Below are 22160 nucleotides of genomic sequence, written 5' to 3' on the forward strand. Positions count from 1 at the left end.
GGATGGGAATGGCATAGCATTAATGTGTCATTCAGACTGTTTACTACCTTAGGGTAATATTTCTATGTTATATTTTGGGAATTATTCTGCTATCTGTGCTTGTGAATGAGAAGAAATTCAAACACAGAACCTCCTACTGCTCAGCTAACTCTTTGTCTTTTTCTGATTAATGCACAGGACTTAACTGTTACTAATGGCAGCTCAGAATAAAATTTTGAAAGAAATGTTTCTTTTTAATATTCCAGCCTTCAGCGTTTGGGGCTAATTTTGCTGGTGCCTCATTACCTTGTGGAACTGATTTTTCATGCCTCGCGTCTTTTCTACTTCAGTGATGAGAATAAACAAAAAGGGTAATTTGCTTTTATTACTAGTATTATCGTCTCCAAAGTTAACAGCTTCCTTTGAGCACTGTAGGCATATAAAGGTAAAGGTCCTCTATGCATTTACAAGGCAGACTATGTTTACAGCATATATATCTTGTTAAAAGCACACTATATTACTACAGAAAATTAAGGAGGCTGACTCTCCCTTCAACATTCCTCTTCTCACCTGAAACGATCTCAGCTGTAAATGGCCCTCTTACACTGTGTGGTCATCCTTCACTTAAAGTAGCACAGATTAATTTGGGAAAATGAAAGACTGTTTTGTTTGCACTAAATGAAGGTCTTGAAAGCTGAGTAAGAAAGTCAGGGAAACAATGTCTCTTTCCATTTTGATTTTCAACATTTAAGGAAGTCTCTTTACTTCCAAATGCTACTGGAAAACAATGAGTATACATTTCCTGACATTTTCACTCATGTGCGGGATTAGGTTTTGTCCATAGTTTGTAGTTTTCTCCAGCTTAACAAACTATGCTTTTCAGTTCAAGGGTAGAAATCATGTACCTAATTTGCATATCCAGATCAAAAGGATTTTTTCAGAGGGTACTCATATAGTCTGCAGTAGAACAGTTAGATTCGAGTCCTGTAACCCCCTAGAGACCAACAAGATTTGGGGGGCATCAGTTTTCAAGAGTCAAATCTCCCTTCACCATGTACAAGTATGAATGGAGACTGATAACAATATGCATTGTACCTTTGCATCCTCAGTCCCTTATTTACAACACCCTCCCACCTTCTGACAGGGATATAAAGACTCAGATCTCCATTCCTGCTTGTATCTGACAAAGAGAGCTTTGACTCTCAAAAGCTTCAACTCTTACAGCTGAATCCAGAGCTGAGGTGGACGGGGACGGCACCGCTCCAACTGCTCTGGTTTTCCTGCGGTTTGGGAAGCCTGTAAAAAAAATTTTTTTTAACCTTCCAAGTTCTCCATAGGGGAGAATAGAGATATGCTATAAAAATCACAGCCTATTTCCACCGGCAGCTCTGCCAGTGTATGGGGGCCAAAAGGGGTCTGAAGGCTGACTAAGGTCAGCTACACCCCCCAGAACAGCAGTGTAACGGAGTACAATGTTAAGGCACAAGGCCAGGCATTAAGGCCAGGTGTCACAGGGTGTTGCAGTAGCCAGTGCCAGCATAAGTGCCCTGGAGCGGGTATTTACACCTGCAGAAGTCCAAGCCACATCCGGGGATGGGGGATTCAACCCTTATATCGCTGCCGCCCCCCCCCCCGCCCCCCCGATTGGGCTGCTCAAATCTTGTTGGTCTCTAAGGTGTTACTGGTCTCAAATCCAGCAGGTCAAAGAGAATGCATAGGACATCAGGAGGCAGAGGATGGAGCATGCATGAATTCAGGGATCATGAATGAATTCAGGGCTCACCAGATTTTAGACACAATAAAGGTTTGATGCAGGGATCATCATCAACTGACCTCTTAACCTGATTAGGAAACTGGGTGTGCCCCATTGATTTGCATTGTCTTAAATGAACATTCCTCCCTCCCTATCTTTCCCCACTGAAACTGTATATATTTTAGCTGTAGAACGATTGTGAAAAATATCCGAGAGTAATTATGGTTTTCCTTGCAGATTTACTCTTTGGGCTCTACTGTTCGTAATGGCTCGTCTCCTGACCTTAACTTTGTCAGTTCTCACATTTGGATTTGGTCTGGCAAGAGCAGAAAATCCTGGCTTTTCTATAGCGGAAGGAAACTACAACATACTTACCATTAGGTATAATGCTTAGCAGAAATCTGAGCTGGGGTTTGTTGACTCTTTTAGAATATTATTTAAAATTCTCTGCTCTTGTTAGTGTTTTAAATATGACGTGTATTCATATGTCAGAAGGAACTGGCTCAATAAACTTTCCTTGAAGGCTTCTTTGCAACTTACCCTGTAGATATTGAGTTGTCTCAGTGGCTCTTTTTGGCCTAGTCAAAGGTCCAGTGCTGTTTCCAGCACTGGGCCAGCTAGGTCATCCTGAGAAGTTCTTAGCCATTGTCTGTTTTTGTCATGTGTTTAGAAATCAGAGAAATATGGCTTCTGAACATTAGTGATTCATTTCTTGTTATGTTCAACAGGACTAGGAATATAAAAGACTGCTGTTAAAAGTGCAGGAACAAAGTCAGCAAAAAGCTCTTCACTAGTGTAACTTGTTGCAATTTGATGCATTATTTCTAATAGTTCAAAATTTCGATCTAGCTCTGTGTGTGCAGTTGTAACAATGCATAATTTATATGTGCATTTGTATATTTTTAAAAAAACATTTCTTAGAATTGGCTGTCTGGCGGCAATATGTTTGACACAAGCTTGGATGATGTGGAAATTCATTAACTTCCAATTAAAGAAATGGAGGGAACATGTGCAGAATCAAATTCCTAAGAAGAAGGCACCCAATACAAAGAGTAAACCAGCAAAAAAGGAACTAAGTAGAGGTAAGTGTAGTCTTTTGGGTGTGCGGTTCCACTACTGGAGTAAGGGAAAAATGTATTTTCATTTCTAATCCATATATAGTCTGACTTATTGGGGCTTAGGGTGGATTCAGGCAATAAATAAAATATAGTACTTGAATGATAACATTAGAGTAACAGCCAAGTAAAATATCACAATGCGGTTGGGCTGGGATTGAAGAACTCGGGGGGGGGGGGGGGGGGGGAGCGCAGTATCCCTAGTATCTGTCATATCATACCAGTATTTGTTACAGAGGCTTACTGGAGTGACCTTGAGCCAGTGTCACACTCTTAACCTGAACTGCCTCATGAGATTGTTCTCTCTCTCCATTTTATCCTCAGTCTTCCATTTTATCCTCACAACAATCAGAGCTGAATTGGGTCCCATTGGAGAGGGAGGTGGGATGTAAATGAAGCAAATGAAATAAATAATGGAGGTCACCTCCTAAGCTGATCCACTGCATCACAGCTATACTGCTGTACAAAAATGTTTTCCTTAGTGATGTACTGAACATAGTATGTTGTAGTGGTGGTTAAGAGTGGTAGACTGTGATCTGGAGAACCAGGTTAGATGCCCCATTCTTCCACATGAACAGTGGACTCTTATCTGGTGAACTACCTCACCTACCTCACAAGGTGTCTGTTGTGGGAAGAGGAAGAGAAAGGAGCTTGAAAGCCAATTTGAGATTCCTTACAGGAGAGATAGGCAGGATATAAATCAAAACTCTTCTTCTGTGGGGAGGCAGACTAATTCTTAAGGGAGAAAAGGCAGACATTACCCCCTCCCCCAGTTGTATGAGCTGTTTTATAACCAAAGCAATAGTGTACATGCAAGTTTAAGTGTGGAATACTTCTACTGTTGCCCCATGTTTCCACCTGGGATTTATGTGCTTTACCCTCAAGTCTTTTGTAGACACTATCCCTTGTCACATGCACATTTCTATGTTCCTCGCTTGTATGTGGAGTGGAGCGTGTATCTAAATGAGCGGAGCGTGTGTCTAAACTTCAAATAGGATTTTGAAAGTACAGTTGTTCACTAACTCCAGGAAGATCTCTTCAAATTGTGTGAGTGGGCAGCAGTGTGGCAGATGAAGTGCAAAATAAGTACATACCAGTGTACACTTTAGAAATAATCCTGACTTTAAATACCGTATAAACTCGTGTATAAGCCGACTCCTGTATAAGCCGAGGCACCTAATTTTGCTACCAAAACCTGGGAAAACCTATTGACTTGTGTATAAACCGAAGCCAGGAGGCAGAGGGAGCTCCTTATTTGGGCAGTGACTCCCCCTGATGTCATTGCCCAAATAAGGAGCTCCCTCCACCTCCCAGCTGCCTGGGCTTCCCCAAACCCAACCAGGAGGTGGAGGGAGCTCCTTATTTGGGCAGTGACATCAGGGGGAGTCACTGCCCAAATAAGGAGCTCCCTCTGCCTCCCGGGGTTTGAGGAAGCCCAGCCAGCCAGGGTTCCCCTTCACCCTCGGAGGAGGGCAGAAACAAGCGGCTTGTGCAACGCAGGGAGGTCTTCCCGGCCACGCCCCCAGCCTCGGCAGAGGCCTGAAGAGCCGGCTGGTAAGCAGTGACTCGTGTATAAGCCGAGGGGGCATTTTTCACCCTTAAAACGGGGCTGAAAAACTCGGCTTATACATGAGTATATACGGTATATGCTGATGGGGTCTGAACTGGTAGAGTTAGAGAGTGAAAGATCTTGGGGTTATAGTGTATAACTTGATGAAAATATACTTTGGCAGCTGTGAAAAGGCTGGGTTGTACTAACTAAAGCTTTATTAGGGAAATGATTTTAAATAACCAATATTGTCATGCCCTGGTATATATAAAATTTGGTGTGGCCATACTTGGAATACAGCATACTTTTGTAATCACTGAACCTCAAACAAGTATTGGAAAGCTGGAAGAAGTGCCAAAGAAGAGCAGTCAAGGTGATTAAGCCCTTGGACCACCTTTTCTAGCGGGAAAGGCTAAAGAATCAGGGAGCTTTTGAGTTTAGAGGAAAAATACCAAATACCAAACATGATAGATATGTTTAAAATTATGCGTGGATTAGAAAAAGTAGATAAAAAGAACTTTCCCTCTTCCATTATGTTAGTACTTGGATATCCATTGAAGTTAATGAGCAAGGCAGACAAAAATAAGTATTTCTTCAGCCAGTGTTTATTAAAATTGCAGAATGCTCTGGCAGCACATGTAGTGATGGCAGCTAACAATAGCTGCTTGAAAAAGGAATAGACAGATTTCTGGATGATCGGTCCATCAATAGCTACTAGCCAAACGGCTAACCCAGGGTAACATTTTTGCACACATTAGAACTCTTGTGCAAGCAGAAGTGCGAGAAAAAGACTATGGTAGCAATTTGTGGTAAATCAGATTTCCTGTATCCTCACTTGTGTTTCCAGTATCACAAGATCTTTTACAACCAATTTAAGGTACTATAATATATAGGTCAGAGAGTGCTTGGTGCTGCACAAGATCTTGCACAAGCAGAATGGCACTAAAACTGTCTGTTTCCACTTCTGTATCACTGAATCCAACCCATGGTGTCTGAAGGGAACCTTCACACCCAGAAACTGTAAGCCACTGAATAATCAGTACTAGAAGGCAACATCAATGGAAGGCCTAGTCTCTGAATTCTGTTAATTGGCCCTTCAGGCAGCTGGTTGACCAGTCGTTAAACTGAATGGACCATTTATGTTCTTTTCACTCTGGGATGGTTGTCTTCTTCCACTGAATACACAGCTTCAAGAGGGATGCAGGCAGTGGCGTAGCTAGGGAAAATGGAGCCCGGGACAAAATCTGAGTTTTTTTTGGGGGGGTGCGCATATGGGCAGCATCCCTCCCCCACCACGACCAAACCACATGTTTTTGCACCAGGTCATCTCAAAGTCACCATCACATTATAGAACATGCCCCAACACACAAATCTGAACACACCCAGGGCTCCCTAGTTTAAACAACATTGAAAGTGATGCTATTTTTTGAAGGGGGGGAATCCACCCTGAAACAGCATCACTTTTAACGTTGTTTAAACTAGAGAGCCCAGATTCTTCTTTTAAATCCACCTTAAAGAAAGACTCTGGACTCTCTAGTTTAAACAACATTGAAAGTGATGCTGTTTCAAGGTAGATTTCCCACCCATCCACCCCAACAGCATCATTGTCAATGTTGGTTGTTGTGGGTTTTCTGGACTGCGTGGCTGTGGTCTGGTAGATATTGTTCCTAATGTTTCACCTGCATCTGTGGCTGGTATCTTCAGGGGTGTATCACAGAGAGAAGTCTGTTATACACTGTGTCCAGACTTCTCTTATAACAGACTTCTCTCTGTGATACACCTCTGAAGATGCCAGCCACAGATGCAGGTGAAACGTTAGGAACAAGATCTACCAGACCACGGCCATACAGCCTGTAAAACCCACAACAACCAGTTGAATCTGGTTGTGAAAGCCTTCCTTCAACAATACTTTCAATGTTTATTTTTAATCTAGGGAGCCCAGATTCTCCCTTTAAATCCACTCCAAAGGGGGTGGATTTAAAGAGAGAACCTGGGGAAAATTTGAGGGTGCCTGTCAGGAGAGCAATGTTTAAGCTAACGTTACCAAAATTTTAGGCTATCTTTAGGAGACTATCCTGATTATACCACCCAGGTTTAGTGAAGTTTGGTTCAGGGGGTCCAAAGTTATGGACCTTCAAAAGGGTAGCCCCATTTACCATTAGCTCCCATTGGAAACAATGGGGGATGGAGCACCCCTTTTGGGGGTCCATAACTTTGGACCCCCTGACCAACCTTCACCAAACCTGGGTGGTATCAGCAGGAGACTATCCTTATGATACCACCAAGGTTTAGTGAAGTTTGATTCAGAGGGTCCAAAGTTATGGACCCTCAAAAATGATAGCCCCATCTACTATTAGCTCCTATTGGAAATAATGGAGGATGGGGTCACCCCCTTTGGGGGTCCAAAACTTTGGACCCCCTGAACCAAACTTCACCAAACTTGGCTGGTATCATCAGGAGAGTCACCCGACGATAGCCTGAAATTTTGGTGCCACTAGCCTAGAAACTGCGCCCCCTGCAGGCCAACATTGAAAAAACAGTAAAAAATACAGAAAGCCACAAACGAACCTGCAATATTTGCGCCCACCACAAGGTGGCGCCCGGGGCACTTGTCCCCGGATGTCCCCATGGTAGCTACGTCTGTGGATGCAGGTGGGGGTGGGGGAGGTTGGCTAATCAACCAGGGTCCTCTTCAACTGAGTACACAGCTTCAAGAGGGATGCACATTGGGGGGGAGGTGAGGGAGGTTGGCTGATCAACCAGGGTTGGTTAGCCCAGCTGACCAATCAACCCTGGCGATCAGTGGGGTGACAAATGTCACAGCCAGATCACCCTCACATTTTCTCTCAGGGAAGCTCAACAAGTTTTCTCTCTTGTTCAATCTCTGTAATACCATGTTATGTCACCACTAAGAATGATATTGCCGTAATTGTTTGCATACTTCTGTAGTGTTCTTTGTTGTAACTTTTCTGTTCTCGTATTACAGCTAACTTTGCCAATGGAGCAGTGAAATTTGAAGAGGGCATGTCACCCAGAAAGAGGAAATCAAAAGTTTTGTGAGAACCATAGATCCAGAGGACACTGTTTTAACATAAGACTTCAATTATTTAAAAAAATATAACATTCTGTTACTGCAGAGAGAGACTATTTAGCTGCGTTGCCTGAAAGACACTTGTCGAAATAATATATTTTTAACGTATCAATACAAAACTTATTGTGAGAATAGTTCATCATGAGTTTATTTAACATTATACTGTTCACAGTTTTGAAATATAATTTCTCTTTTGTTTCAATCTCACATGTAAGTACAGTACTGCAACAATATGGATACAGGCACAGAGTGGTTATTGTTCGGGCACGTTTTTATTTGGAGGTTAAAAATATAAATAACAAGTCCATTCAATTAGTAAAAAGTAGTTTTTAGAAACTTTAATTTCTGGACTTAATTAGAATTAAAGGTATGTGTTAGCATTTTTAGGAGAGGTTTGCACAGTTTTCTGTTTTTGTTACACTGTCTGAAATATCTCTGTTATTCAGAAGCAATTTAAACGTTTTTAAAAGTTTCTGATGCATTTTCTCTGGTTAAAGGTATTGTTGAGGGGAAAAAAGGATGAAATCAGTTTATCTCTTCTCCATGGAAAACTGCCACTTCAGCAGTTCAGTTCAATTGTGGTTTTGAGAATGATTACTAAGTAATTGTTTAAGGCTTAATTTAGCAGAAATGGTATCCTCATCTGAGACTCAAATGTGTTCGTTGTATACAAAATAGCTTCTAATGCCTTTTCATAGACGTTTAAAAGGTAGATGCTTTTAAAAAAGGTGCTAAAAAGTTTAATTTTACTTTGGAGATCCATGAAACCATTACGGTAACTATTCTTCAAAATGAATGTTTCTGATCCAGAGCTGTAGATCACTTCAGAATGACTTTCATCTATTAGAAGGTCAAGTTCTGTGATTGCATAGTGTAAGAAGCCATGAATTCTCTGTTGAATGTTACTAAAAAAAACCCCAAAGTTGTACCTAGTTTTTGATCCGTCATAAATGCAGCCAATGAGACCCTGTTTCTGCCACATACTTTAAGCTTTTAATTCCAAAACAGAACTTACAATTAAAGCCTGTTATAATTTATAGTTAGACATGGGCAATGATTATTTATCCATCATGTGCTAAAATATGTGGGTACGATTAAGGGTCAGAACAATAATTGACAGTTTAAGACTGGGATTCAGAGAGTTTCCTATAAGGGGCTTGCACTACTAGCTCAGCTAAGTCTCTTTCCATACCACAGGCCATTTTTTAACCCCCTCCACTTCATTTTCCACAGCAGTTTGCTGCTTGGTATGGGAGAGTTGGGAGGTGTCTAAAACTCCCCCCACCCTTCACTCATGGAACTAATTTGATCATTCATTGTACTCTGGCCATTGGCCTTTGAATCCTAGAATATTATACCTTGATCAAGCTTTCATTTAAAGTTTTTTTTTCCCTTGTACCTTTTAACCCTTCCTGCTGTTAGCTCCTGGATATATTGGAGGGGGGAGGCATATTGCTTTAGCTGGGACTATTGGATGTTTAAACTGCAATCCTGAAATATTTTTGTAACACATATGTGGCTGATCTCCAATAAGCAACAAGATGTGCCACTACTATTAAATAAAATCCCTAGATCAGTAGCAACGGAGAGAAGGGAAAATAAGTTATTGTTCAATGATCTTTTATTTTTCAGGCTGTTGGATGATCCCAAAAAGTTAATGAGGGTCTTTTACATACTGTGGGTACAATCTGTATTTTATTGAAAGTCACACAGTTTATTGCAATTTTGTATCCTCACAGCCACATGGCAGTGCTCCAGGGGCACTACAACATAATTGTGAACTCATGTGCACTTAAGGGTTTACCTATATAGTTCAATTAACCCATGGACGCCCAAGGACGGAACATTCCCTGACATTGCACCCACTGGGGAAGCTCTTGTGTGCATTGAAACGCTGTATAATTTCAAATCCAGTGTGGTAGCCATGTCATTCTTCTTCTGTAACAGCAGAGACACTACTCTTCTATTACACACTCCTCCATACCCATAGGAACTGCCTATATGACTGCTTATCATTCTGATAGAACATCCATCTTCTACAACAAATGACACCTTAGAAAATCTTGTTATGGCTTTTTACTATTTACATGCTAAACATCCAGAATGGGGTGCAAGCATGAACAAGCTGTGGGCTTAAAGATACTTTGTGTTGAACCAGTCAGTCTTGGGATGAAATTACACCTCAGTCCTGACCATACTCCTGTGAGGAACAAGTGACTTAAATCATTCTCTCACTAGCACTCAGCAAACCACTCACTCACCTATATTTAGATGTTGCACACATGGGTAAAATAACTCTTTTATAAAAGTAAGGAGCCTTTTTGTATGTTACCATAGTTGCATCCATTGTATACAAACACCATTCAGGATTTGAGCCCATTTTTCTCATTTGCCAACCTGGTCCTGTGTGCAAACTCACTGTAGGATTTGTCTGTAATTTCTCATAATCCTGTATTTCTACTGAAAATGTTCAACCTTGAAATTAGAATATATTTTTTATGCTTTTCAATAAAACTTATTTGTATGTTGATGAATGCCTCGTTTGATAAAAGTATCATCTTCTGAGCAGTTTTGATGAAAGCTTAGTTTTGTTACAAGGTTCAGCTATGCTGCTCACAAGACAATGCTTTCTCTGATCAGCATGATTGTGACCCTGGACTAACAGAGGAAGCTGAAGGCCAGTTATAGCTGCTGCATCCTCAGGTTGGTAAATATGGATGTTGTAGAGTTACAGGCTGAAATCTGTATTGTCTAAGATACTGTACATTGCTAACATAAAGCAGTTTTCTGTAGCAGAAGCGGCCAACAGATTTTAAAAAAATATATAACTGTAACATAATCTATATTGGTATCACAAAATAATTGATCTCTGCCAAAGGAAGTCGTCAAGTACTTCACATTTCTGGAAAGTATGTCTATGGGTTGAGAATTACATTTCACACTTGTAGAAGATAATGGTACAGTTACTGAATTATCAGAATTAAATTCCTTGGATAATAATTCTCCTAAGCTTTTACAGTTGAAGTTAAAATTGACACTTTTCTCCCTATGAAATCAGACCCTTTAGTTGAATATTCTAAATGTATGTTCTCTAAACTGTCCTTGAAATGCAGGTATTTTGTGTTTGGGTGTTTGCGTATGTGTATCTGTAAACTGGAAAGAAAACTCTTTCCTACTGCAGCATGAGAGGAATGTAACAGTGGATTACCATAATGTCCTGTGTCATTGCACTGCACTGATGAATATTTTATGTACTATCAAATGCATTAAATAAAAGGTGGGCCTGTGCCTTAAGATATTTTGGTGAGCCTTTAAACAGTTTTTGGCAAATACATTAATTTTAAGGCATTGCCCCAAGAAAACTTGGTGAATGGAAACTTGTAATTTAAGCTGATGGGGAAAGTAGTAATAGACTGGTATTTTCATGAAAAACTGTTGCTCTGCCTGTGTGGATTTCCCATTCCTTTTAAGTAGATTGCAGGAACAGAATAGGTGCAGGTTTATAAGCAATCCTAAAAACATTATAGAAATATTAATTGCCCATGTGTTGCATGGGCATATGTTCCACCAGTTGGTTATTGCCCAGCCAGCTGTTGGGAATCTTTGGTTGTAAACAGGCGTCATGCCACTTGCGTGTCAGGTATACATTTGTATGCTTGTATCGGAGCCAATATTGTGGCAGCTAAATTTGAGTTCGAGTAGCACCTTAGAGACGAACAAGATTTTCAGGGTATACAATGTCATCAGACACGAGAAGGAATTGAAGGGAGCTGCGGCTCTCAGAAACACTTGGTGAAAATCTTGCTGATAGGTAAGGTGCTACTGGACTCAAAATTGTTCTATTACAGACTCATACAGCTACTATACCAGATGATCCAGTTAAAGGATGAGTGCAGAAATTCTGGGGTCGGCAAGGACTTATTACAGCTGTAGTTTCAACATGGGGTAGTGGTTAAGAGTGGCAGATTGTAATCTGAAGAACTGAGTTTGCTTACCCACTTCTCCACATGAAACCTGCTGGGTGACCTTGGGCCCATCACAGTTCTCTCGGCCCGACCTACTTCACAAGGTGCCTGTTGTGGGGAGAGGAAGGGAGTGTGATTGTAAGCGGCTTTGAGATTTTTTTTCAGGTACAGAAAAGGAGGCTTAAAAAAACCCCACTCTTATTTCTTCTAGCACCCATTCCTACACCAGTATGTGCCATTGGTGCCAGAGTTTACATTAGAGAGAAAAGGCACTTAGAAAATATGTGCTGTGCAATTCTGTTTTCCCAGATGTAAATTCCCAGAGTTTACTGGGCTTACTCATGCTAATTGTATATATACGAAGGCAATCCTAGAGATGAGCAAAAAGCTAAATAATGTCCCTTGTGAGTCAAATACCTCCAAGTACCCTCCCCAAATTTGCCAGAGCAAATATTTACATACACTCGTTAGGAGTAAAATAAAAGACAAAAAATGGTGGACATCATCATGCTCAAGATCTGCAAGAAACAGCTACACTTTTTAGTTTTCCCAGAATGCCATGCTGTAGATAGTGGGTGTGTAAGTGGAAAATATAGCGAAGCTGATACATCTACATTTGCCTTTATATTTGAAATACTAAATTTTCAACTAACATATCTAAAAAGAGATCTTATACATTGTAAAGTGTACCCTTTTCTTACCTTAAGTATAATCTATTGGTTTTTGTTCTGCTATCAAGATAACATTTCACAAGATCCTCCTGTAATCTCAAGTTAGTTGCATGGAATTCAGTTACATTTATTCCTGTGTTTAGAGTTGCAGATCAACAAGGCTTGTGGACATATCTTAAAAATAGTGTGAAAGGAAAAGTTTATATTCCCCCCCCCCAACAGCATCACAGGGCCTCCACTGCCCCCCCCCCCCACACACACACACCCATGGCTGCTTTTAAAGAAAACTAAAGAATAAATCTGGAAAACCAGGCTGCCTCTCATCTGTGCCTGCCTTTAAGTCTCTCTTTAATTCGCCCAAAGCTTTTGGAAATGTTAATAAAGCTTAAACACATAATGGTCAAAGGAAATTTTTCTCAGTGTCCCATTGGGCATATCTTTATGACAATATAGGAATTTGAAGGGGGCGGGAATTTTGGTTGTGGTTAGTAATTATCAGCCCAATTTTTTTTTGGGGGGGGGGTGTTGTTGTTGTGGAATTGGTGCAAGGTTGTGCAGATGTGAGTACCCACCTTGCCAGCAGAAGGGGCAAATACGCTGGCAAGGTGAGCGAATGCGTGGGTGGCGGGGCACTGTGCTGCACCTGGGCCCAGAAGTATGGGCTGTGACGGTGTCCATCAAGCATAAGATCTTATGCCAGTAGAGGCATTTCTGGAGGCAGAACCAAATGTACTTGGCATCCAAAAGGCTTTCAGCCCAGAAACGCTCCCCAAGCCACATAGCACAGTTACACAAAAAAGACATAATGGCCATAGGTAATACTGATATGCTTCAATAGAATTTCCAGATGGCAAGACTTTTCCTCTGTTTTTACCCTTCTTGTGCTGGCCAGAATCCCTTTGTAGGTGGAGGGGCTGCACCACTGTGGTGCCATCCTCAGCTGCTGGACACCCCTCCCCCTAAAAAATGGACTGTCTCTATCTTAAAATATTATGATCAAGGTGACCAACAGGCCTGGTAAAAATGCCCTTTCCCTTTTATAGAGATTTGTGGTGTTGAAATGGCAAGTTGAAAGTTTTCATGGCCTGGAAGAAAATAACAGTCCAATGAGCCTCTTCTTAATGGGTCAGGATGCTTTTTCTCCAAACCTTTTGTAGTGGCCTACTAAAACTGCAATTTACTTGTGTTTAAATAAGTAGGGTGGAGGATTAAAGGGCACACTGTTTCAAATGCTACAATGTTTACTGACAAGTCACATTTTGTTAAATCTATCCTGCTGTTAGCATTGTGCTACTTTGTTAATGAGAATTTTCACACAAGTATCAAAACACTTTATTTTGAAAAAGGTAAGTATTTGGAAAATAAAGGCCCAAGCTGTTACTTTGGGAATAATTATTTTAAGCACTATAAATGTACAAGAGTGATGTTTACAAATTGTAATAATATCTTAAAAACACCTCTGTTATAATGCATGAGTAGAGCAAGCTGTATTTAAACCAGTAATAAAACCCATATTATACTGTTTACATATTATGACAGATGTGGAACATTGAGCTTTCTACTCTAGTACTTTTCTGCATTTCATTTGCTTGTACCTTGTCCAAAAATAACAACACTCCAGCACATTGTTTTTTTCTAATGTGTTGAAAAATTGGTTGTCACTTCATAGATTTTTTTTGCTGCGTGATCAGCTTCAGGTCACTGTAAAGTTTTGATTCTTTATTTTTAAAAAAGGTTATACATCACCTCATATGTTTTGATACATTTTTAAAAGTTGTATCATTTACTGGATAGGAAACAAAGTGTTGATGTTCTTTAGCTGATTTGAAGAATTTCTTGGGCCATTTTTGGTTTCACGTTAAATCATGTATTCCTAATCCCTGAAGCCGTAGAACAAGTGGTTGAATTTGGATGAAGATAAATATCCTTTTGATTAAAAACACCATCAGTAGTTGGGGTTGTATGTAGGGTTGGGCTTGACATGGTACCCTCCCTGTACAATGCCAGTTGCTCCAACAGACGAACGTGGTTTGCTGGAGTACTTACGAGAAATCAGTGGTTTTCATGTGGAACCAGAAATTCCTGGGAATCAAATTTAGGATCTTACATTAAAAATTGAAGTCCAGTGCCTCTCATGTACGAGCTTTGGAAATGGCCAAAGATCCTCCAATATGACATTTGCCAGTGGGTTTCCTTTTTCCTGACACTTCTAATGTGGTCCCTTCTTTTTGTCCCATTCACACCCTCTTCTTCCCCACGGTTCCCCCGACAGTTTTTCCCTTTGCCTTTCTTTACTCCACATTCTCTTTTAAATATTCCCGTCTTCCACATGCCAGTTCTCCAGCTGGCTTCTAGCTATTTCAAAGGCAGCAGTAAAAAGGCAGAGAGGTGGTGGTGATTGGATTTTCAGGGTGGTGGTAGTTTCCAGCATCACCACCTGCAAAACCGGCCTCAGCAAAAAGGTTCGCTTGAGTTCACAGTTTGGTTCTGTTTCTTTTCATTAAAGGCATGTACTTGAGTGAATCGGCTTCTGCTTGTAGTGCCTCTGTTTGACAGAAAGGAAGAAATGAGTAAATACTGGAAGGGAGAAGGATTTAGTGAGTCCCTCCTCTCACTGCTTCAGCAGGAAACTTGTCCCGTCCAGAATTTAGGGGTTGTCAACAGGCTGAAGAAAAGTGTCCTTTGCCTTTAATAGGGTTTAAGATGTGTAGTGGGCAGCTGAAGCTTTTTCATGTCACCTGAAAAGTAATTGCCCGTTAATCCTCTGTTAATGGGCCAGGATGTTTTGCTCTAGGCTGTAGGCAAACCTACCAAGATTCAATGTATTGTGGAAGGCTTTCACAGCCGGATTCAACTGGTTGTTGTGGGTTTTCTCGGTTGTATGGCCATGGTCTGGTAGATCTTGTTCCTAATGTTTCGCCTGCATCCGTGGCTGGCATCTTCAGAGGTGTATCACAGAGGGAAGTCTGTTACACAACTACCAAGATTCCTTCAGTGAGCAAATAGCCCCAATGGTTCATGGATGCCTCCATTATTTTATTCAGCTGCTTTGCTCTTGAGCCCACAGTCCCACAGAGACTGATAGATATTAACAAACTGTATAACTATTAATAAGGGCACTCAGTTTCACTATTACCTACAAGTATTATTCTCTTCCCCTCCCCCAGTCACCTTCCCAACAGTTCATTTAAATTTTATTTTTTAAAAATGCATACGGAGAAAAGATTAACCCCCCAAACTAGGTTGTCAACAGCCTTGTAGAAAAAGTGTCCCTTTTTAAGAGGCTTATTAGACTGTTTACTAGACTGGTTCTATTTTTCTCCATGCCATTAAAGCATTCATCTGCCCACATCTCCATGCATTAAGTCTGAATTAAAGGTAATTCCCCTGGCCTGTTGACAATCATACACACAGCTTGAAACATAGGAAAGGGGTTGTCTTGGTCAGACAGGACCTGAAGCAGATTCTTTTGGATCACAGGGAGCCTCTTGGGCAAGACCTAGAGTATGAATGGAATTTAAAATCATAAGGATTCTCCAAGAGCACTGAAGATTTCTGAGGAAGCATAATACTATGAGAAACTAACCTGCACCAGATAGCTGCTGTTCTCTAACATTGAGCTTCTGCCAAAACCTGAATTGTTATCTGACATTGAGTTTCTGTTGATAACAAGTTTCAATTGGTTTTATGAACTACAAACTTTGAGGTGCATGACTTTTTACAAGCTCGCTTTGTAAATAATACTAGTTTTGTGACTTTATTCTGGTTGGGTTGTCTTTAATTGCAGTTATCTTGATAAATGTTGCAAATATAAAGACACTATATTATCACTGTTACAGTTGTTTGTTTGGATTTACATTGGGGGGGGGTGACTATTCTCCCAAAATTTTGAAATGCCCAAGGCTTGGCATGATTGGAGACATCTTGCTATTATATTTCAAGAGTCAGCTACATCATGCAATGCCTCACACATATGGACATGGATGGTTTTGGAAGAGTGGTTTTAGTAGGTATTGGAAAACATTTTGGAGCAAGTGGATTCATATATATTGGCTGAAAGTTTATGTTTTAACTATAGTGCTTATGCTCAAAAGTTTAAAAGTATTGCATCATTCAGACAAATTGCTGGAGGAAGAAGGTAAAATAGCCGACAGGTGCCAAGAAATATCTAGGTTGAGAAGATGGTCTAAATGTTCAACTTAAAATCTGTGCATTCAGAGGAAGGCCAACTATAAAGGTTGTCTTCTGTAAGTACTACAAACTTCAAAGTAAGATGAGTACATAAAGTATAAGCAAGGATGAGTGGAAGCTGACATCAGCTATTTGCAGTGAATTCCCACTCTCACATTTACCATTAGGACTTTCTTGTCCCAGCAAGTCAGACAGGTAGCGGCAGAGATCTGTCCTTCTGCTCCTCTGTGTAGGAGGACCATAGGTTGATCCCTGTCATGTGATTTGGCTAATTTGAGTACAGCTCATTGGTTTCTCACTGCAGCACTAGCAACAGTCACATTCCAGATTATTAAATACTTAAAGAAACGGCGCTAGAACTGGTGGTTAATTACTTGTGTTTACAGTAAATTCATTTTTAAAAGGTTCCACACCCAACAAACATCTCCTGAAGGTGTTGCCAGGAGTTACCTAGTCATCAAGGCTATGGATTTGGTAAATTATATGCTTTGCGTGCAGAACATTTAATGCTCAAATCTCCACCATTGAGGGCTCAAATCTCCAGTTAGAGTAGACAATACGGAGCTAAGTGGACTGATGATAATAAGGATAAGACAGTTTTATATGTTTATTTATGCAACACTGGTAGAGCCAGTCGTTTTACATCCTTGTTCAATGTTTTGACATATTTTAACCCTAAACTAATATTTCTTAGGGATAAGGACAAATCTCTGCCTTTTTAGCTCGGTAAAGGACGTTGCAGTTCATCAAGTATTCCCCCCCCCCCCCCATTTATAGCTGCTGAAACTACTTTGGCTTTAAAAAGTTTTGGTAACCTAATTACAGTATAGGTCGTAAGCAGATCTTTGACTGCAATATTGCAGTTTACCGGTCTTTGCCACGGAGCTCCTTAGTCAAACCGTTAATAGAATTATATTGACCCTTGAGACCCAATGCAGTCTGTCATAATCTTCTCCTTGACTTAGATTTCAGATATATTCTTTAGTGGACAAGACCTGAAGGTTACGCAGATATAAAAGCCATGGTGAAATATCTAGCCTGATCAATTCACCAGCAGGGGGAGCAAAGAATCTGTCTGTCTGTCTAGGTTGTTTTTCCCAACAAGCAGTTACTGAAGCAAAGGAGATTCTTTTACAGTCTCTCTCTCCCTCCCTGCACCCTTTTCTGGTTAAGGGTTTTGAAGCAAGCTAGATCTCAAATCAGTACAGAGGATGCAGTTCTTGCCTTGAATATGAAAGGCAGAGTTCAGCTTCCAAGTCAACAGTGAAGCTTGGGCGTGGTTTGCTTTGGACCCCAGCCTCCCCCATAGAATTGCTTGTGTGTTTAAAATGCTGTTTTGACTCCTTGAACAGAGTGGGATATGCGTGTAATTAACACTGTCGTTAATGCTGTTAATAAGAGCCCATCAGTGTAACAAACCGGGAGTCCCATATAGGGCTGAATATTTTTTCTAAACAAACAAACTACTATTTTTCTTCTAAAATAAAATTGGAGGCATAGTTAATTCTTACAATATATTCCCACAGTAGTGATTAACACGGACTCAGGGTTGACCTTCTCTGAAGGCAGGTAATTCTGGTGAAGATCTGCACGGGGTGTAATTTAATAATTCAGTCATTCCTGATGCAGAGACACAGCTGAATTATTTCCTTCTACTTGAGCCAACTCACAGGCAAAACCTCGCTGCTCTGCACTTTCTGGAAACACACGGTTCATATTTTCTGGCATCATTTGCTAACTTCAGGGCTGAATAGGGGAGGGAGATTCCCATGAATAGATGGGCTAAGATGTGAACTGAGCTTGGGGTTTGCCCCTTTATCTTCTCTCATTTTTACCACACCCTTCTGAGGAACTTGAGCCATAAAACCCCTATGTGGGAGTATAGGCGGAGAGAGGAGGACGACAAGGTCGCTCAGTCAGCTTCATGGCTGAGTGTGAAATTGAACTTCGACTGAAAACTTAGTAACCACACAGTGTTTGTATAGTGCAGGGGTAGGGAACCTGCAGCTCTCCAGATGTTCAGGAACTACAATTCCCATCAGCCTCTGTCAGCATGGCCAATTGGCCATGCTGGTAGGGGCTGATGGAAATTGTAGTTCCTGAACATCTGGAGAGCCGCAGGTTCCCTACCCCTGGATAGTGGCACTATTTATTTGGAGTAGTTGCCAGGTATAAGGGCAGTTACAGAAAATGATCCAGGCTATGTTGAGTGAAGGTAGGAAAAAGAGCAAAGAAGTCAATTCCTGTTGAGCAGACCAAACTGGGTGTTTTCCCCCTCAACTGGAGATGCCAGGAGATTGAGCCTGGGATTTTCTGCATGAAAAGTGGATGATCTGTCACTAAACCACAGCCTCTTCCAAACCCACAGCTGCAATTAATTCAGCAGAAGTCCAGATTCAATTAACTCTTGATTTGCAAGGGTGCAACATGCACACTGCTACTCAGCCCCTGCAAAGTCCCTTTGTGAAAGAAAAGCTTTGATAAGAATCTAGGATAAAGTTTCCCTGTGCATATGCAAGTTGCTCAGAGAATTATCCTGTCACAAAAGGGCTCGCCCATGTAAAAGAAGAACACATTGTCATGTTTGTTTTGGGTCTCCCTCTCCAAATGTTTTATCTCCTAGCCTGGTTCCATCCTAAAGGGATTATAGCCATTATAATAATGTATTTTTCAAGGTTGGATGAGGGCATGGTAGATCAGAGACTCACAAAACCTACTCATTGTCCTTTTCATTTTTAATACAGAAGTAATGTTCCACTGAAGTCAGTGTGGTTCACTATTTCATAACTCTGCATAGAATTAATCCTCAGGGGTGACACTTTATCTAACATTACTGAAATTGAGAAAACTCTTAATCTTTCAGCAAAGGGCTTCCAAATTTATTCAGGGGGCTGTGTTTCTGGGTGTGGTACACTCTCCCTCCCCATTACAACCCACCTCAGGTCCATGGGCTTACATGTAAATTGATCTTCAAAGACCATATAGTTAAAGTAACTTCACTCCCAAGTGCCACCATGAGGTAATTAAATCTCTCTTGAGGATACAGTATCTGATTGCCTGGGGCCTTCTCTATAACCGCCATTCTCTATAGGAGTGAGATAGGAAACTTCCTTAGTGGTCTTTGATGATTCTACAAAATGGTTTATGGGGTGATGTGAATGAGCTCTTCCTTCACTGTTTGAATTAGTTGTTTTAATAGTCTGTTGTAGTTATGCTTTTAATTACTTATTTTAATCCTGTTTTTAATTAATTTAACATTGCATTTTTTCCCAGTTTTTAGTTATCGTTACCCATTTTGGGTCCTGTGTTGGGAAAAAGACAGCATACAAATAACTAACTAGTCTTCTGTAAGACCAATAGTGTTATAGAGAAGGCCCCAGGCATTCAGATACTGTATCCTCAAGAGAGATTACGCTCATAGGCAGTGGTCCTGATTTCTTTCTACTTGGTCAATAAGTTGTGGCCTTCTTCCCTGAGAATTTGTTCAAAACCAGTCTTTGAAACTCTGGCCCACTCTGCACACTACAATTGGCTGCAATTCTCATATTGAGTCTTTGTAGCTTCAAATACACTTCACTGAAGGGGGGGGGGGTGATTGAAAAACAACACATGCGCAGAATTGCGAGGCAAAACTATTTTTATTAATGTACTGTAAACACTGAAATAGCAGCTGACTACAATGCCAGCGGAGGAAATATCCGTGGGAATCACTCAGCGGCACACAGGATCCTTGCAGCGGCACAAAATGGTAGGTAAAAGAACCGTTTTCGAGTGAAGGACTTAATTTTTCTGTGCTATGCAGGCAAAAAGAGTGAAAACGATGCTGTGCAGAAGAAGCTTCTCACTTGTAGGAAATAAAAAAACCATAATTTTGTGATTCAGCTGTAAGTATGTTTTACAGTTTTTCATTTCATATTGGTATGTACATAGCATGAAGCAAACAAAACAAAAATCCATGAATACTCTCTGCCTGATAAAACCTCACAAAGTGATTACAGTTGCCAGTATTTGAAACCACTGAAATGCACTGGCAAAACTATACAGTCAATGGGATACATGTAACACTGAGTAAGCCATGGCTATGTCATTAAGAACATAAGTCAAAACTTAATGGGTCAGATAAGTAGCCTTGGTATGTCCCTTCTCTGTTAACAGTGATGGATTTTTAGGTAAACAGGACCCCGAAGTACAAGATTTATTGATGTAGCTTGCAATCCTAATTGTTTACATTAAAGTTCCAGCTCCGTGTTGTCCCATTGTAAAGTGAACCATAACCCTTGCTATAAATTAGTACAAGTGAGCATATAGTTCTTCTTTCATTGTGGGCTTAGTCTTTGACCTGTTATCTCAGGAGCAATGAATAGCTCCAATTATCTTTCTCAACCCCTGAACTCTAATATGTGAGACAATTACTCTCAAAATGAAGAACTATCCCACGAGATCTACCCCAATAGACTTGGAGCAGTTATTCAGCAGGATTACATATCAAAGCCAATGCAAATTTAAACCTAGTAATTTTTAGGATTTTGGTTATCTTGCTCAACAAAAATAATTATTCCATCCAATTAGTTTCTGGGATTTATTACTCCTCCCCTAAGTGTCTAAATGCAACATGTCCATCAAATGCCTTCATGTTCTCTTTTGTATAAGTCTCTGTTCTAAAGGGAGCTCATACTGCATTGTGGCACTCCTGGAGTGAGTGGCTCAGCCTCAGTACTTAACATAATCTTTGCTATAGTTTGGGTTGTGAGCCTGGAGGAGTGGGAAAAAGCTTTGTGGGAATTCATAGTTTTGATGGAGTTGACTGGCATACAGGGAATCCTATTCAGATCTTGGTGGGGGATAGCACAGAAGTGTCATTTTCTGAGCATTTGAGAACAGAAGCAACTGGGACTAGTTCATGCAAATTGTATATGAAAAGAAGAGGAGGAGGAAGAGTTTGGATTTATATCCCCCTTTCTCTCCAGTAAGGAGACTCAAAGAGGCTTACAATCTCCTTTCTCTCCCCCCCTCAACAAACACCCTATGAGAGTGGGTGGGGCTGAGAGAGCTCCGAAGAACTGTGACTAACGCAAGGTCACCCAGCTGGCATGTGTTGGAGTGCACAAGCTAATCTGGTTCACCGGATAAGCGTCCACAGCTCAAGGATATATTTGTTATCCTTTTAGGGAGGAGTCCGGCCGTTTCCTCCTTCTGGGGAGGTTTTAATGAATTGGGTTATGGGACGCCGTTATTATTGTTTTGACCGCTGTTTTAAATGGTTTTTAATGGTTTTTAATGGATTTTAGTAAATATGGTCACTGTTGTGACCCTTGTTATACATTGTATACACACTGATATTGTTGTGCACCGCCCAGAGCCCCAGGGGGATGGTGCGATCTATAGATTAAAAAAAAAGTGGCAGAGTGGGGAATCAAACTTGGTTCTCCAGATTAGAGCGCACCTGCTGGTTCTCACACCATGCTGAATTCTCTAACAAGAACATTCCAAAATGAATGTGCAGGACATTGCAGTCTAAAGTGATCTATGGGTAGCAGTCAAAAAGACAATCAATCTATGCAAAAGTCTGATATACACGGCCTTCAGCATAGCTAAAAGGTCAAAAATTAGGAGCAACAGCATAGGAAGCTCTGGAGCAACAGGCATGCCTAGATAATATCATATTAAGAAAAATATAGAGCTACCACACTAGATCAAAATACTAATTTTCAAGCAGATTATCTGATAGCTATGAAGAATCCTAGATGAATGAATTTTTAAAACTTATTGATGAAAGAACCAAGAAAGGGCTAATAAAATAGATATCTGTTTATTTCTCCCATATCTTGGAAGTGAAAGATCTACAG

At 40.7% G+C, this 22160-nt stretch overlaps 1 protein-coding gene across 1 annotated transcript in view; it reads left to right on the top strand.

The window, feature by feature from the left end:
- LOC125433183 (translocating chain-associated membrane protein 1-like) overlaps window positions 1-10785 on the top strand; it is a 29106-nt gene extending 18321 nt beyond the window's left edge. Inside the window, exons 8-11 of the mRNA XM_048497614.1 lie at window positions 246-350; window positions 1970-2113; window positions 2654-2814; window positions 7383-10785. Coding sequence (XP_048353571.1) covers window positions 246-350; window positions 1970-2113; window positions 2654-2814; window positions 7383-7456 — 484 coding nt within the window. The 3' untranslated portion in view covers window positions 7457-10785. The remainder of the gene's footprint in view (window positions 1-245; window positions 351-1969; window positions 2114-2653; window positions 2815-7382) is intronic.
- Window positions 10786-22160: the final 11375 nt, after the last annotated feature.

This window comes from Sphaerodactylus townsendi, linkage group LG05 (genome assembly GCF_021028975.2).
Source record: "Sphaerodactylus townsendi isolate TG3544 linkage group LG05, MPM_Stown_v2.3, whole genome shotgun sequence".
Classification (NCBI taxonomy): domain Eukaryota; kingdom Metazoa; phylum Chordata; class Lepidosauria; order Squamata; family Sphaerodactylidae; genus Sphaerodactylus; species Sphaerodactylus townsendi.